The sequence below is a fragment of the Saccopteryx leptura genome, chromosome 5, assembly GCF_036850995.1.
Source record: "Saccopteryx leptura isolate mSacLep1 chromosome 5, mSacLep1_pri_phased_curated, whole genome shotgun sequence".
In the NCBI taxonomy this organism is placed as follows: domain Eukaryota; kingdom Metazoa; phylum Chordata; class Mammalia; order Chiroptera; family Emballonuridae; genus Saccopteryx; species Saccopteryx leptura.
The window spans coordinates 150,078,345-150,093,502 of NC_089507.1; the positions used below are offsets into that span (position 1 = coordinate 150,078,345).

The following is a 15,158-nucleotide window of genomic DNA, read 5'->3' on the forward strand; positions in this document are numbered from 1 at the left end:
TATTTATTTAGTAGGGCACAAACCTCTTTTCCCTTAGATTGTCAAATAAAAGAATGACAACAGCCAACACAACAATAATTGTCTGGTATGAACAAATCAAAATTACACCTATTTTTTGTCAGCTTGGACAAAAAAAAAAAATATTTTATGTGTGCCACAGAATTTTAGTAATTAGTTTACGTGTGCCATGAGATGAAGAAGGTTGAAAATTGCTGTCATTAGGAGATGGTGGCTTGAGTGCCATTATCTGGGCTCCTGAACCATAGAATTCTGGGCCAAACACATTAAAAAAAAGGTTTCTCTTCCCACTTTAATCACGGATTTATGTTTCCTTAAGTCCTTCAGGCTCCCGACCGTCGACGCCTAAGAGTGATTCTGAGTTGGTCAGTAAGCCCGCGGACAGGGCGGCGCAGAAGAGTAACCCTGAGATGCTCTGGCTGTGGGGAGAGCTGCCACAGGCGGCCAAAGTGAGTGTACCACCGGCCCCTGCCACACACCAGGAAGGGGCAGTGCTTCCTTCTGAGAGAGTTGATTTCATATTCCACTGTGCTCTAAGAACCTTGAACTATATCATTTTATTTCAAGCTACGTGCCTCCTTTAAAATGACCATAAGGCCCTTGGAAGGTGCCATGGCGTCCCGCACCCCCAGTGAGCGTCTGTGGTACGGGTCGTGAGTGGGCGGGTGAGGGAGTGCAGGCTGCAGGCATCCCGCTGAAGAGTCAAGGCAGGCAGCTCTTTGGAGAGGAGGTCTCTTGAGTCTGGAGTGGCGGGCTAACGCCCTCTCTAGGCCATATTGAGTGTTCGGGGAGGATTCTGGCCTCTGCATTTGTGCTGCGGCACGGACCCAGCCTGCCATCCCCGCAGGTCCATGGCCTGAACCGCGGCCCGGTCGCCTCCGGAAGCGGTGTCCACCCCAGGCCGGCCGCCACGCTGCGCCGCTCTCCTCTGAGCCGGGCACCGTGACACTGGACATGGGACTGAGCGCCCGCTCCCTTTCTGATGCACAGATTGCATGTCGGGTTTTGTTCAGATTCACCCACTCCTTGGGGAGATAGAATTAGAAATGCTAATTTCCCAGTAACTAAATGTGAACCAGCCTCCAAATCTTCACTTGTCCACCCACATTTTGGGGATGAAATATACACACACCTATGTAAGTGCATAGGTCAGTAAATTTTCCCTCTGTGAACGTTACCCTGTGACTCGCATTCAGACCAAGAAGCAGGTGGGACCGCTAGGGGCCCCCACCTCTGCAGCTGCTGCTCCAGCCGACCCCCCATAGGGATGGAGATGATCTTGACTTGAGTGACAGAGATTAGTTTTGCATCATGTTCTACTTTACATGTCACAACTTGCTCATTCCCAGCACTGCAGCCCCCACTGTGTGACTCTACTTCCCCTGCTCTGATGGGCAGTTGGGTTCCTGATCTCACCCGCTTCCTCCTAGATGTTTTATAGCAAAGTTCCTTTGCTTTGGCGGGGATGGAGGTCCCCAGGTGACTCCTGAGGCTGTCTCCTGCGAAGTGTGGACAGTGCGGCCGGTCCTGAATGGGCTAATGGGGGGTCTTTGGTGAACTTGGTCTTTCTGTCTGTCTGTGCTCTGATTCCTCCCTCTCTCTGTCTCGCCCCACCCCTCGGGTCCAGTCCTCTCCACACAAGATGAAAGACTCCAGCCCGCTGAGCAGCAGGAAACTCTGTGAGAAAACGCACTTTCAGGCCATTCACAGTGAACCTCCCGACGTGTTCAGTGACCAGTCGCCGACCCTGGCCGGGGCGCCTTCCATGCTGCCCCTGTTCCAGCAGCGCAGCCGTCAGACAGACGTGCAGCTCGTAAGTGAGGACGACGTCGAGACCCTGGGTGCCGTGGCCCCCGCCCTGCCTGCCACCGAGGAGCCCAAAGTGCTCTCCACCTCGGCGGGCAAGATGGACTCGCCGTCTAGGAGGAAAGGTGCGATGGACTGGAGCTTCCCGGCGTCGTGCAGACACGGTGCTCTGTGCGTGACAGAACAAGTCTGTCTGTCATGTTCAACCTGCGCCCTTCTGCTGAATACGTTAATTATGAGAATGTAGTCGCAGGAAATGAGACTGAAAGGAGGTCTTGGGGTCCTGTAGAGAGAGACCTGCTCATTTACAGTTCAGGATGCTGGGGCCCAGAGGGATTAAGCCCTTTTTGGCACCCTCTGGGCCATTCGGCTCCTCGGGCCCCCTCCCCTCGTGCCTGGTTTCTCTCTAGTGCACACCCTGTTTGATTTCTGCTAACCACATTTCAGGCGGTCGTTCATTTGCTTTGTGCCGTTCCCTGCCAGAACCTAAGTGCTCTGAGCTCTACACTCCTGGTCTGGCTTCCCTCTGTTTCCTTGCTGCTTTCATAGCACTGGGCACACAGTAGGTGCTCCAGCTCAGAAACCCTCGTGGAACGCACACCTGGCCGCTGTCAGCATGATGCTGTCTGACCTAATCTGGGAGCCACTCAGCTGTGTGACTGCACACAGCTCATTTTGCATGAACTGGTGGTGACATAATTCTCTGCCCGAAGTGAGCAGGAAGTCTGTGGTCAATGCGCCATTTAGGGTGCTGTGCTCCACCATGTTGTTAAGGAAGTGTTCGGTGAAAGTTTTATTGTTTGGTAATAATAATGATGATGATAATAATAATAATAATGGTAGTCACTTCAATGTAGTGGTTGCTCTGCACAGATGGGGCCTGAGGCTCAGCGGTTATGTAACTTGGTCAAGGCCACGTGGTCGGCAGTGATGGTGCCGTGTGCAGACCTGGGCGCCCGCCCTTGCATCAATGCTGAGATACTGACCTCTGACCGTGGTCTTGGGGCCAGCATGGACACGTGCGCGCATGTGCGCACTGTGCTTTCGTGTGCTGTCCGGAGACCCTCAGACGTCCGGGGGCTGTTTCCGGAGGAGCCGTGCTGACTCGGCCCTTTACCCTTGCAGACAAACGAAGCAGACACCTTGGCGCCGACGGCGTCTACCTGGATGACCTCACAGATATGGATCCCGAAGTGGCTGCCCTGTATTTTCCGAAAAAGTAAAATTTCTCTTTATTCCTCGTGTCATTTTCTGTAATCTGAACAGTGAGGTGGAAGCTCACCCTTTCCTTCTATGAGATCGGAAGGTGGGAAAAGGCAGTGGGAGGCTCCCAGTTTACGGAACAAAGCGACCAGTAGAAATAGTGGATGCTCTCCATAGACGGGAGTGTATGTGTGAGTCTCTATGCGGCCAGCGTTCTGTCTTCTGAACGGGGCACAGGCCTGAGGCTGGCCCCCGGTGACACTGGATTATGCTGCAGTGGCCAGGGGCTCGCAACCCAAATCAGCGGCAAAAAGTGGGCATCTGTGTGGCCCCCTCTCTCCCCAGGAGAGGGTCCCTCGTGGCCCAGGGCCCATCTCTAGTTCCCCGTGATCTGCGGGGAAGCTTGCTCCTCACAGGCAGAAGCATGGACCCTGGCCTCTGGGGAGGGTGGTTCTGTCTTTGTCCCTTCACCTGGCTCCGGAGGGGCTACGAGGTGTGTGGGCCAGAAATTACTGTGTTCTCTCCTAAGGACACCCGTTTAACGTGTCTTTGTCATGGTGCTTTAATGAAGAGCCTTTCCTGGGATGAAGTCACTTATTAGTCTGAGGGGCAGCAGATTGCGAGTCATCTGAGGTCTGAGATGTCACATCCTCAGGACAGCTTCCCCTCTTCCTCCTTCCAGCGGAGACCCCTCTGGGCTCCCCAAACATGCTGACAATGGGGCCCGGTCAGCCAACCAGTCCCCGCAGTCGGTGGGCAGCTCTGGCGCTGACAGTGGTGTGGAGAGCACCTCGGACGGCCTTAGGGACCTGCCATCTATCGCCATCTCCCTCTGCGGTGGCCTCGGGGACAACAGGGAGATAACCAAAGGTACTGCCCTGGGCCTGTGAGCTGTCTTCTAGCCGAGAGTGCCCCCTTGTGGCAGCTGGTCAGAACGTCCAGAAGCTTCGGGCTCTGGGCTTCATGTCCCAAGCTGCTTTCACTGGTCTGGGATGGAGACAGCCCAGGTAACTCCCGAGCTGCTGGCTTGCACTTGGCTGACCTGGGGGTTCTGGTCACACCGGACTTCAGGCAACAGCAAGGCCGTTGGGGTCACTCACTGTCGGTGTGTTGTGTGTCTCCTGGCCCCGTGCCAGTCCTGCAGAGGCGTGGGGGCCACAGCTGGTGGGAGCGGCAGTGTCGTGACAGCTTAGTGCACTGGGTGTGTGTGTGTGTGTGTGTGTGTGTGTGCAGAAATCCTGTGGGTCCCGGAGGAGGGAGGGACCTCTGAGCAAGCCCAGGGACTCATCCCAGCCGGGTCTGAAGAGTGTTCTTAGGCTTGGCTCAGGGGTGAGTGAACTCATAGCATCTGTCATATTCATAAGGTGATCTCCAGTGTCTCGTGGTGGTTACATGGTGGGGTGGCCCAAGACCCCCAGTCTGTGGAGCAGCCATTTCCAACTGCCAGGTCCCTGAGGAGACCTGGGTGTTGCTTTTCCACACCCCGTCCCCCCCATTCTGAGGTCCTTTCACGGCTTTGTGGATTGCTTCTCACGCACAGACTGGGGCCCCTTATTCTGGCACCTGAACCCCCTAATCAGTCACCCTGCTGATGAGCTGAAACAAGGTCACCTCCTGACCCCGGGGCCCTCCCCCCAGCTCTGAACGTGGTGGGGCTGGGTCAGCGGCCATGTCTCCTGCGGTTCTCTGCACTTTCTGCAGGCGACGGTGGTTGGAGCTCCGCCCTCTAACACTGAGTGAGCGCTTGTTTTAGGCAGGACACTGTGCCTTCCATTCACGACACCATCCATCCGCAACCCCCAAGGCAGTAAGCCCACGTGACAGATGAGGGAACTGAGGCTTGGGGAGATCAGTCACTTGCCCAAGGTCACAACAGTAACTGTGACTAAAACCCAGGTCACCTGATATCCGAGACTTGCTTACCAGTCACCTGCTTCTTCAGATGTGTAGGCAGACTGTGTTTTCCACACCCCTGCCCCCGTTGAAGGGGGCGTTTCCCCGCATCCTCAGTCCGCCCACGCTGCCTCCATCTGCACAGACGCGGCCCCAAGCAAGCCAGGTTCCCTTCACAACACTGTGGAGCTGCCGCACAGTTGGAACGTAGAAACGCTTAGAAATCCTACCTGTGAGCCTGAGCCAGTGAAGAGAGGTCCATTTTTGGAACCAAAGTTTCCTTATTTTTTTCCCTTTCCCCCACGATGGCTTTCCCAGATGCATTTTTGGAGCAAGCCGTGTCATATCAGCAGTTTGTGGACAACCCTGGCCTCATCGATGACCCCAACCTTGTGGTGAAGATCGGGAACAAGTGAGTTTCTGCTGACAGTCACTTTGGCTGTGGAATGGTGTTTCAAATATAGATGCCTAGTTGATAAACTTTAGATATTATTTTATACATTTGTACTTTCTATGTACAGTGGTACCTTGAGATACGAACAGACCAACATACGAATGTTTTAAGATATGAGCTGCGACTCGGTCCGTACTTTGTTCGAGATCTGAGCAAAATTCCGAGATACGAGTTGTGATTCGGGAAGCTGCCGCTAGTTGGCGCGTTGACGCACAGGTCTAGTATTGGCAGTTTGATATACGAGTTGACTAACTTACGAGCTTGGTTACAGAACGAATTAAATTCTCAAGGTACCACTGTAAGTCTTTGTGAAAATGTCTTATTGCCAATTCGCTATTGGCAATAACTGTGGTATTCTGTAGTTGGTGGGTTGAGGTAATCATTGAGCGTGGGGATTTTAATTTTTGTCTGTACTGGATTTTATAATGGAACATTGAAAGTCACAGGCCAGTGGGACTTAGGCCCAAATAGCCCTCAGGAGTAAGAGCAGACTGTTTGTCCACCCCTTGAAAGCTTCCCTGTTTGAGCTCAAGGGACCTGCAAGTGTTTCATAGACTATATGCAAACTTTCCTCCTAAGAGGAAGTCATAGATGTGGACATGTTAAGTTAGGGCACCTCGCGCCCTTGGAGCAAGGTGAAAAAATGCCACCAGCACGTTGGTGACTTGGGACACAGTGGGGCTTGGGCTGCTCCCCAGTGGGCTGCAGGGTCTCCCACCACCTCTGCTTGACCGTACTGCCACCTGACAGCTGCTTGTCCCCTCTGTGCGGCCACTGGGAGTGGGGGGCATGAGGGAGAGGGCTGATGGCATTGGCAACAGTTTGGGGCTCTTCACGACCTAGCTGGAATTCTAGATCTTTCCACGACCACTTCTCATGACATTAGATTTTCAGTCCGTGCCTCGGTCTTTTGACGTTTATTTCATTGTTCCTGTTAGATATTATAACTGGACAACAGCGGCCCCTCTGCTCCTGGCAATGCAGGCTTTCCAGAAACCTCTGCCAAAGGTGAGCTTTAACATGAGAAAGAAAAGGGGAATAAAAGTGATGGACGGGCTAATCTGGGTGGGCGGAGTTTACATTTCATTTAAAATAAATCTCACAGCTAATGGCACTGTGTTCTTTAGAAGTCCATGAGTATAAACGTCAGGGGTTCCTTCCCCTCTTCTTATCAAGGCAAACCTCCAGGGTGCCTTTCCCAACAGGGGGAAAAATGATGCGTGCGTGTGTGATTTGGTGGTTGTGACCTCATCCTTGGGGGTACTTTATCTGAGGGTATTCTTTGTGCACTGGGTGGAGGGCATGCTTTTCTGGGTGGTTTTTGTCTTCTCTTGCCAGAGTCCTCACGGTATACATGGCCTGGGACAAATTTTTCTATTACAAGTTTCAACTCTCACACTGAGTGAGAGAGAAGACGGTGCAATGGACAGGTTGTTGAAGGGTTCAGGTTCCAGGAAAGGAAACATGTGGCTTCTAAATGGAAAGCAATTGGTCTCTGTGCCGCACAGCCTAAATCTTTTTACAAGTGTGTCAGTAATTCTTCGCCTCTGTTTATGGTGTTTGTCGGATACAGAATTACCTTTTTTTTTACCTTTTTTTTTTTTTTTTTTTTTTTTCATTTTTCTGAAGCTGGAAACAGGGAGAGACAGTCAGACAGACTCCCGCATGCGCCCGATCGGGATCCACCCGGCACGCCCACCAGGTGGCGACGCTCTGCCCACCAGGGGGCGATGCTCTGCCCATCCTGGGCGTCGCCATATTGCGACCAGAGCCACTCCAGCGCCTGAGGCAGAGGCCACAGAGCCATCCCCAGCGCCCGGGCCATCTTTGCTCCAATGGAGCCTCGGCTGCGGGAGGGGAAGAGAGAGACAGAGAGGAAAGCGCGGCGGAGGGGTGGAGAAGCAAATGGGCGCTTCTCCTGTGTGCCCTGGCCAGGAATCGAACCCGGGTCCTCCGCACGCTAGGCCGACGCTCTACCGCTGAGCCAACCGGCCAGGGCCCAGAATTACTTTTACGTGTAGAATTTGTCACCCTTTTCCAGCTGTTGGGTTCTGTATCACACTTGGAATGCCCAGTTTCCCCACTTCCAAAACTTGTGATAATGGGTCTCATCTCTTCTTGTAGTACTTTTTTAAAGGTTTTTATTGATTGATTTTAGAAAGAGAAGAGAAGAGAGCGAGCGAAAGAGAGAGAGAGAGAGAGAGAGAGAAGGAGAAAGGGGGTGGGGGGAGGAGCGGGAAATTTCTACTCACAGTAGTTGCTTCCCATATGTGCCTTGACTGGGCAAGCCCAGGGTTTCGAACTACTGACCTCAGCATGCCAGGTCTGTGTTTCATCCACTGCGCCACCACAGGTCAGGCTTTTTTTTGGTACTTTCTTAAATCTTTCATCCATCTCGATTTTATTTTGAGAGTAATGGGTGAGGTACAAGGAACCAAATCATTTTTCCCCCTAGTGGTTATTAGATTAGGGTGCTCTGGTTGCCAGAAACAGTGACTACAAGGGGCTTAAGTACCAAGGATTTATTATTGTCCTAATAAGAATCTTCTTGGGGGCCGGTGGTTCCAGGCTGGGCGAGTTTGGGTTGGCTTCTCTGTGATCTTCTTGGCTAGCCTTTCTTGATCACAGGATGACTGGTTCCCACCTCATCTTATGCAACCACATCTGGAAATAGGAAAGATAGAGGCAGAATCCTCACATCCCATTGGCTACAGCTTGGTCACATGATCACCTCCCAGCCCCTTGCGGCAAAGCAGGGGAACAACAATGGACAGTGTAGAGCAGTTGAGGTTCATTTTCCGGAGTTAAGGCTGCCTCCCCGGAACGTATTGCAGCCTGATTCTTGAACAGAGTTTTGGATGTGTCGGCAAGAAAGTCAGGAAGGGGGTGACACCCCCAGGGAGGTGACGAACTGGGATTGCCCATTATCCCAGAACCTTTCATCAGATAACTCTTTCCCCTGATGGGCAGCTAATCATCTGTTCTCTGTGAATTTAGATTTGTTTCCTGAACATTGTCCTTTGCTCCATTAATATGTTTACTCATCCACCAACTGCATTTTAAAAATCACTGTCATTTTAAATTGACTTTAATATTGAGTAAGGCTTGTTCCTTCGTATTACTCTTCTTAGAAGTTTCTATTTTTGTTCATTTGTGTTTCCAGTGAACTTTAGAATCAGTTTGTCTAGGTCTGACAAGAATCCTGTTAGTTTAAGGGTTTTATACACTTATGGATGAATTAGGAAGCAGAGGGTAATTGACATCTTTGTGGATTGTCCTGTTTCGTGAAGGTGGCATGTATGGTTTGCATTTTATGCATTTTAGTGTATTCAGGTTTTCCTTTGTAGCAGGGAGGGATGTTTTAAATGATGAAAAAGAAGCACACTTTAGGCAGTGTGAATTATTTATCTTTCCACTTAACTGCAACATGTTTGGTTGAAAGACTAAATCGTTCTCTTTCGTTACTAGCTGATGTATCAGCTATCTGCTAGTTCCGTAAGCCAAGGAAGGGACATTAGATAGCTTTGACCTTGGGACTGGAGTTAGCCTCATTAGTTATTTTGTTCTTTCGAAGCACTTAGAGGAAATTATTAGTTGATATTGACTCTCCTCCCATCAAACTTCTATTTATTTAGGACAAGAATCTGAATTTTTTTAACACTTGTTATTTTAAATGCACCTATTAAATGTTCAGTTTGTCAAAATTTAGAAATTTACATTTACTAAAAATATCCTGTGCATTTTACCTTGTACCCCATATTAATCATTTCATTTTTTATTTTATAATTACCATATTGAGAATAACACTACTGTAACCAGTAAGCCACTTTAATTTGAAAACTTCTGGTCTTACTAATCACAATGCTTTCTTTTTCTTTTGTTGTTGTTGTGTTACATTTTTTTGTTTGTTGATCCTTTTAACTTCTTCTTAAGTCTTCATGTTTAAGTTACCTCAGTGTAATTTTGGACGCCATTAGGTTTTGCTTCTCGAAAATTTTTAATTCACAAATTGTATGTTGTGTTTTTTATTGATTATTTATTTTTGTTTTAAATCTTAACTTTAATTTGCATGTGTGCATCTTTTGGTTTGAATGTGCTAAGTTGATGTTTTTTTGGTTCCATTATTTATGTTACCATCCGTTTAAAACAGGCCACTGTGGAATCTATCATGAGGGATAAGATGCCCAGAAAGGGAGGAAGATGGTGGTTTTCATGGCGGGGAAGGAATACCACAATCAAGGAGGTAAGCACGGGAAACAAGGGAGGGCTTGTGCTTAGCCTAGTGCCTTCTGGGCTCGTGCAGTGGAGATCCTCAAGCTGTGATGTCAGAGAAGTGAGCACATGCCACAATCCCACCCCGCCCGAGGAAGGGAAGGAGGGCATCCCAGAGTGTGTGTGTGTGTGTGTGGGGGGCAGGGCCGGAAGTGAGCAGAGGGCTGGGCTTGGCTCCTCGCTCTGTTCCCTTCTTGCTCCAAGGCTGTGGCCAAGTCTCTCTTCCCCTGGAGAATTACTTCCTCTGTGAAAAGAAGGGCTTCAAACTGAAATTAGGTATTTTCCTTTTGCTTGTGAGGTTAACTTCAATGAGCTATACTTAAGCTGTAGGCTAATTCTCATCAGTCACTTCACTTCAGTGGTGTGTCTGAATACGCAAGGCTTTGGGTTCTGTTTCTTTAAGTGCCTACAGCTGTTTCGGATCTTTGCCTACCTCCCAACCCGTTTCCCAAGACATCTCTCGCTTCCATGCCTCTGAGTCCACCTGGCCTTGCTCCTGGTTTGGCCCCCAGCAGTGGTTCCCGAGGGTCATCTGGGTCTTCTCTCTGCTTTGACTACCTACTCTTCCTTCGGCATCCTCACCCCCACCTGGGTGATGACCCCAGTCTTATTTATTTCCGGACCAGACATTCTTTTGTAGTCTCTGTCCATTTATCAGGCGGCCAGCCAGCTAGGTAGCCATCTCCTGGTGATTGCCCCAAGGTGCCTCCAGCTTGTCACTTCTGATATCGAACTCACGCCTTTCTTGTGAGTTCCTTCATTGGACCACAGTCAGAAAATGGTGCCATTGCCCACCCGCAGGCTGGACACTTCCTTCTTGCTCCCCCCTCCCATTCTGTCTGTCCCCGGGTCCGATCAGGTTACCACCGAGTAGTTCTCAGCTCTTCTTCTCTCCCCTTCACTCCCACCCGTCTAGGCTACCACGCTGTCTCCCAGCAACACTTCCAAGTGAGCTGTTTGTTTTATGTATGTTCTCTCTTCATTCTCTGTACCGTCATCACATTGTTTCTTTTAGGATGCTGGTCCAATTTGTGTTATTCCCTGCTTAAAACCCTTTAGTGGGTTCCCTGGGTTGTTAAAATCAAGACCAATATTCTTAACATGGTCACAGGACTTGGGTCCCCAATCCCCTCCTCCCTCTGTAGCCATGTCTTTTGCCATTCTCTCCTGCCCTCTGTGCTTTAGCTTCACTGGCTGGAAATACGTTCTACCCCAGGACCTTTGCATATGGCCTTTTCTCCACCTATTGTCCATTCCTCTTCACTTAACCAGCATCTCAGCTGGCCCTCTGTTGGCAGGTGAGGTGAGTCTGCTGTTCTCTGCTCTCAGAGCTCTGCCTGTGAACTTTTTCTTCACACATTTTTCAGGGTTGTGATATATATTCATGTGATTATTTGAGTGACATCCCTCTCCCCTCTAGACCCCAAACTTCATGAAGGCCAAGACCATGTGTGTGTGGCTTTGGTCCCGGGTACCCTGGTGTCCACATTGGACTCAGAGCCAGGATTTGGCAAATACTCGTTGAGGGAGTGCTGATTACATTTGGAATGCAGTATGAAGAAACCCCAGCGACAGTAGTCTAGTTGGTTGTTATATAGTAAAGGAAACCCAGCAAGCTCGATTCATTTATTCCTAATCACAATGGGAAAGAGTTGCTGGAAGGATCTTTCTAAGATAACATTGTCCTTCGACACATTCTGTCAGCAGAATGTGCTTTACTGGTTGTTGCATTATTTTTAAGGGGTTTAAACAAGTTAGAATGAACATACACTCTATTTTAGGAGACTTAAGCTTAAAGGGCCTTTCTAGTTTCCTTATTATGGAGCAGAATGTTCTAGAACTTAGGCAGAAGGCTACTGCAAAGACCTATTTATTGTAGAGTATCCAGTTTCTTACCAGTTTGGATTGAGGGGAACACTAACATGAAATAAAGAATAGTTATGAAATAAAATATTTCTAAAAAAAGTGTATTTATTTCAGATAGATGTGTACTTTGGATTAGTGTCACAAAGAATTACTAATAGTGGTAGCTAAGGTACCTGTCTCAATAGATAGATTAAAAACTACCGGGCATTTTATCACATTAATTGTGCATTTATAAAAAGATAAAGCATATTTAAAAATACTTAGGACTCATCGTATGTTACAATGGTTGCCCTGTTGTTATGTATTTTTTTATATCGCTTTTTTTAATTAACATTAAAAACATGACTCGACATCCTGAGTAAGTGACCAGAAGTAGTGAGATTTAATTGACGATCCTCTGTCCTTGGACACTTCTGTCTGGCTTCTGAGAGTCGACTTCCCGTGGTCCTCATGCTGTCCTCCCCATCCCTGGGCCGCCGGGGGCCGGGCTCTGTGTGTCCGTGCAGCCTCTCGGTGGCCCTCACAGCAGCGTCAGGAGGTGGAGCTTCGCACCCCGTGTCACAGTGTCACAGGGGGGAGGACAGGGCTCTGAGCGGTTTCGTCACTTGCCCCGCATCTAAGCGAGAGAAGCAGGGCGGGCCCAGGTCCCTCGGAGTCCCAGGGCGCTTTCCTGTACGCCAGAGGCGCGTTTGCTATGAAAGTGTGCCGTGTTGAGAAAGAGCATGAGTCCACATTTTTCCAAGCAGAATACGGTGTGGGAATGATTTCAGGCATACTATCTACCAGCAGTTAGAAGAAAACATTTTGAGAGCCCTCGGGTAGCCAGGCAGCCCTCGACGAAGCATCTGCGTAAAGCCACACGAATTATGAAGTTTGGTGTTGTGCTACGCACACTTGTGGAAAACGAGCTCGTTTCTGTCAGAGATACTTCTTGGCTTAAATGTGTAGCAGAGGGGGTAACCGCGACCTGCCCTCCCGGGGGTGCTGTTAGGATAGGCGTTCAGGCCCTGCCCCTGTGGTCCCCCGCTGTTGTCAGGGCTTCTCTTTGCTGCACACCTGACTCTCTCTCTTCTTCTCCAGGAGAGTAAGCCGGAGCAGTGCTTGGCTGGCAAGAGCCACAGCACGGGCGAGCAGCTGCCACAGCTCAGCATGGCCACCAGGTACAGTGCAGGCCAGCCTGGGGGGGCAGCACCTCTCTGTGTCTGGGGTCATGGCACACGCCTGGTGGATGCTGATGGTGTTCATTCACCAGACCCACAACAGGCCTTGGGTCCCCCACCCCCAGGTAGACCCAGGTGGACCCAGGTGGACCAGCCCTGGCTCTGTCATTTATTCAGCGACCTAGAACAATTTACTTAATTTGGTTTCCCAGCCAAATGGAGACAGTCATTTCTGTAGACGTCTGATTTTCAGAATAAATGTAAGGCTTGAATGACATAATGTAACTGGAGAACTTGTCATGGTCCTAGCATGTGGTGGCCCTCAGTAGACATAAGATAGTAGCAGTAATGATAACGATGACGATTTGCAATGGTGTTGACACTGGCGTAGAAGCCCGTCTACCTTCTGAGGCACCTTGCCTTCCTCTCTAGTTCAGGTACTTCCGGGACTTACGCTGCTACCTTTCTTATGATTAATAGGGACGCCTGTGAACTTGGCCGAGGAGACATGAGATTTAGATCACGCTGATCAGCACGAGTGCTGTTTCGTCTTCGGGCTGGGCTATTAATGAGGGGTTGGGGGCAGCCACTCTGAGGGCAGGGCCGCCACCACTGATTTGGGCATCCACGCTCCATACTGACACCGAGTGAGTGAGGCCACACCTGTCACACGTTACCTGGCCTTCGCTGTGTTTCTGTGCTCCTGGAACGTGGGTTTGCGTTTGTTACTCGGCAGACAGAAAATGCTAACAAGTTAATTGAAGGCAAGATGCACATCTTGACCATTTTTGTACCTTGGAGGCCAGGCCAGTGCCTGACCCATTGCAGGTGTCTTTTTTTTTTTTTTATAAATAAATTTTTATTTAAATGGGGTGACATTAATAAATCAGGGTACATATATTCAAAGAAAACATTTCCAGGTTATTTTGTCATTTAGTTCTGTAGCATACCCATCACCCAAAGAGAGATCGTCCTCCGTCACCCCCATTGCAGGTGTCTTGTAAATGTCTGGCTAGGTTATTACTGAATTAATGAGATCGTCCCAATATATCGTGGATTTGTAGGAGAGGCAGGCTTTAGAGTTCAAGCCCTCAGACTCCTTCCTGGCCCAAGCTCTCTCTTAAACTATTGTATTTCTAGAAGTCGCTGTTGGAAATAGAAACCCAGGACGGTGGCACGTAGGACACAATCTGATTTCTCTGTCATTGTCCATGGAGAAGAGTGTGCAGGACCCAATCAAACTCTTGTTGATGGTACTCTCATAAGTGGCCAGCCAGCTCCTGGCAGGATTGTGGTTGGGGACACGCTCTTTGCGCCCTTCGGTAGCGCCCTGGCCCTGTGCTTTCCACTCGACCCCTCGCTGGTCTGCACGGCAGAGGGGAGCAGGCCTGTCAGAGGGAAGCATGGTCAGCAGAGCTGGGGTCTCTCCCTAACACCCCACCTGGGGCTCGTTCTCTGGGAAGGGCTTCCAAGCGTGATTGTTTGGCCGTTTTCCCAGCAAGGATTTTGAGTGTGGCTTTGCGAGTGTGTGGAAGGGGGATGGCAGGTGTGCTCCAGATGGACATCGGCTAAGACTGTGCAGTCCTTCGAAGGGACAGATAAAGCATGAGGTAGAGTGGCCAGCGACTCTGGAAGTGGTTGTTTCCTCCTAGTTGGGGGAAGCTGCCCACGGCAGACTTTGGAGTCGGGCAGATCTGTCTGGGTTGGAATCCTGGCTTCGGGCAGACTCCTGACCATGTCTCCACAAAGGAACAACGCGATGTTCACGCCCCTAGCAGCCAGGGGCTACTGCATAGGAGGCAGTGATGCCACGAGTGGGGACCCAGGCAAAGACGCAGCCCACCTGCCTGTCCGAAGCCACTTACACCAGCGCGTTAGCTGCCCTGGAAACGTCCTGCTGTCCTGGAATTCTTTTTAGGAGCCCTCTCTGTCCTGGCTGTAACTTCCAAATGCGAGAGACATACAAGCAGGGACTGGGTCAGCCTTTCGTGTGTGATCTCTGGTGACCTCCTCAGCCCCTCGGTGTCCCCTCCTTCCTCTGTGAAGTGGGGATAAGAGTGACACCAACCCTGCAGACAAGGGCTCACTGAATCCCCACACCAACCTGACCGGGCTCCCGGGACATGCCTGCGGCAGCTGTGTGGGAATCATCGTGAGGGTGGCTCAGTGGTGACCCGGGGGACACGTGCTCATCCTGACCACGCAGTTTCAGATGTCTTATAATAAGCTCTGAGGTACGGTGCAACACGGGACATCCACTCAATTCCGCCTGGGACTGGCTGGTCTGAGACCTGGAGGAAGACGGGCCCGAGGCTCCAGGTGGTTTATGTGGGATGGAGCAGAGCCCACACACAAGGGCCACGGTTCCCTCGTTTTATTCTTCCCGGAGGATGCCGAGGGCTGGGGCACAGCAGCGAGACACTGCAGCTCTCCCCGACTTGGGGCTCGGCCAGTGCGATTTATCAGAGTGTCGGGATTTTCTCCCT

The 15,158-nt window shown here is 50.3% G+C and overlaps 1 protein-coding gene across 4 annotated transcripts in view; it reads left to right on the plus strand.

The window, feature by feature from the left end:
- The window catches only part of LPIN1 (lipin 1), a 112,347-nt gene that overhangs the window by 74,494 nt on the left and 22,695 nt on the right, over window positions 1-15,158 (plus strand). For all 4 annotated transcript variants that reach the window (XM_066386101.1, XM_066386098.1, XM_066386099.1 and 1 more), the window contains 8 exons: window positions 338-467; window positions 1,646-1,949; window positions 2,950-3,043; window positions 3,710-3,897; window positions 5,239-5,332; window positions 6,313-6,382; window positions 9,525-9,617; window positions 12,593-12,672. In XM_066386101.1, the coding sequence (XP_066242198.1) occupies window positions 338-467; window positions 1,646-1,949; window positions 2,950-3,043; window positions 3,710-3,897; window positions 5,239-5,332; window positions 6,313-6,382; window positions 9,525-9,617; window positions 12,593-12,672 (1,053 nt within the window). The remainder of the gene's footprint in view (window positions 1-337; window positions 468-1,645; window positions 1,950-2,949; window positions 3,044-3,709; window positions 3,898-5,238; window positions 5,333-6,312; window positions 6,383-9,524; window positions 9,618-12,592; window positions 12,673-15,158) is intronic.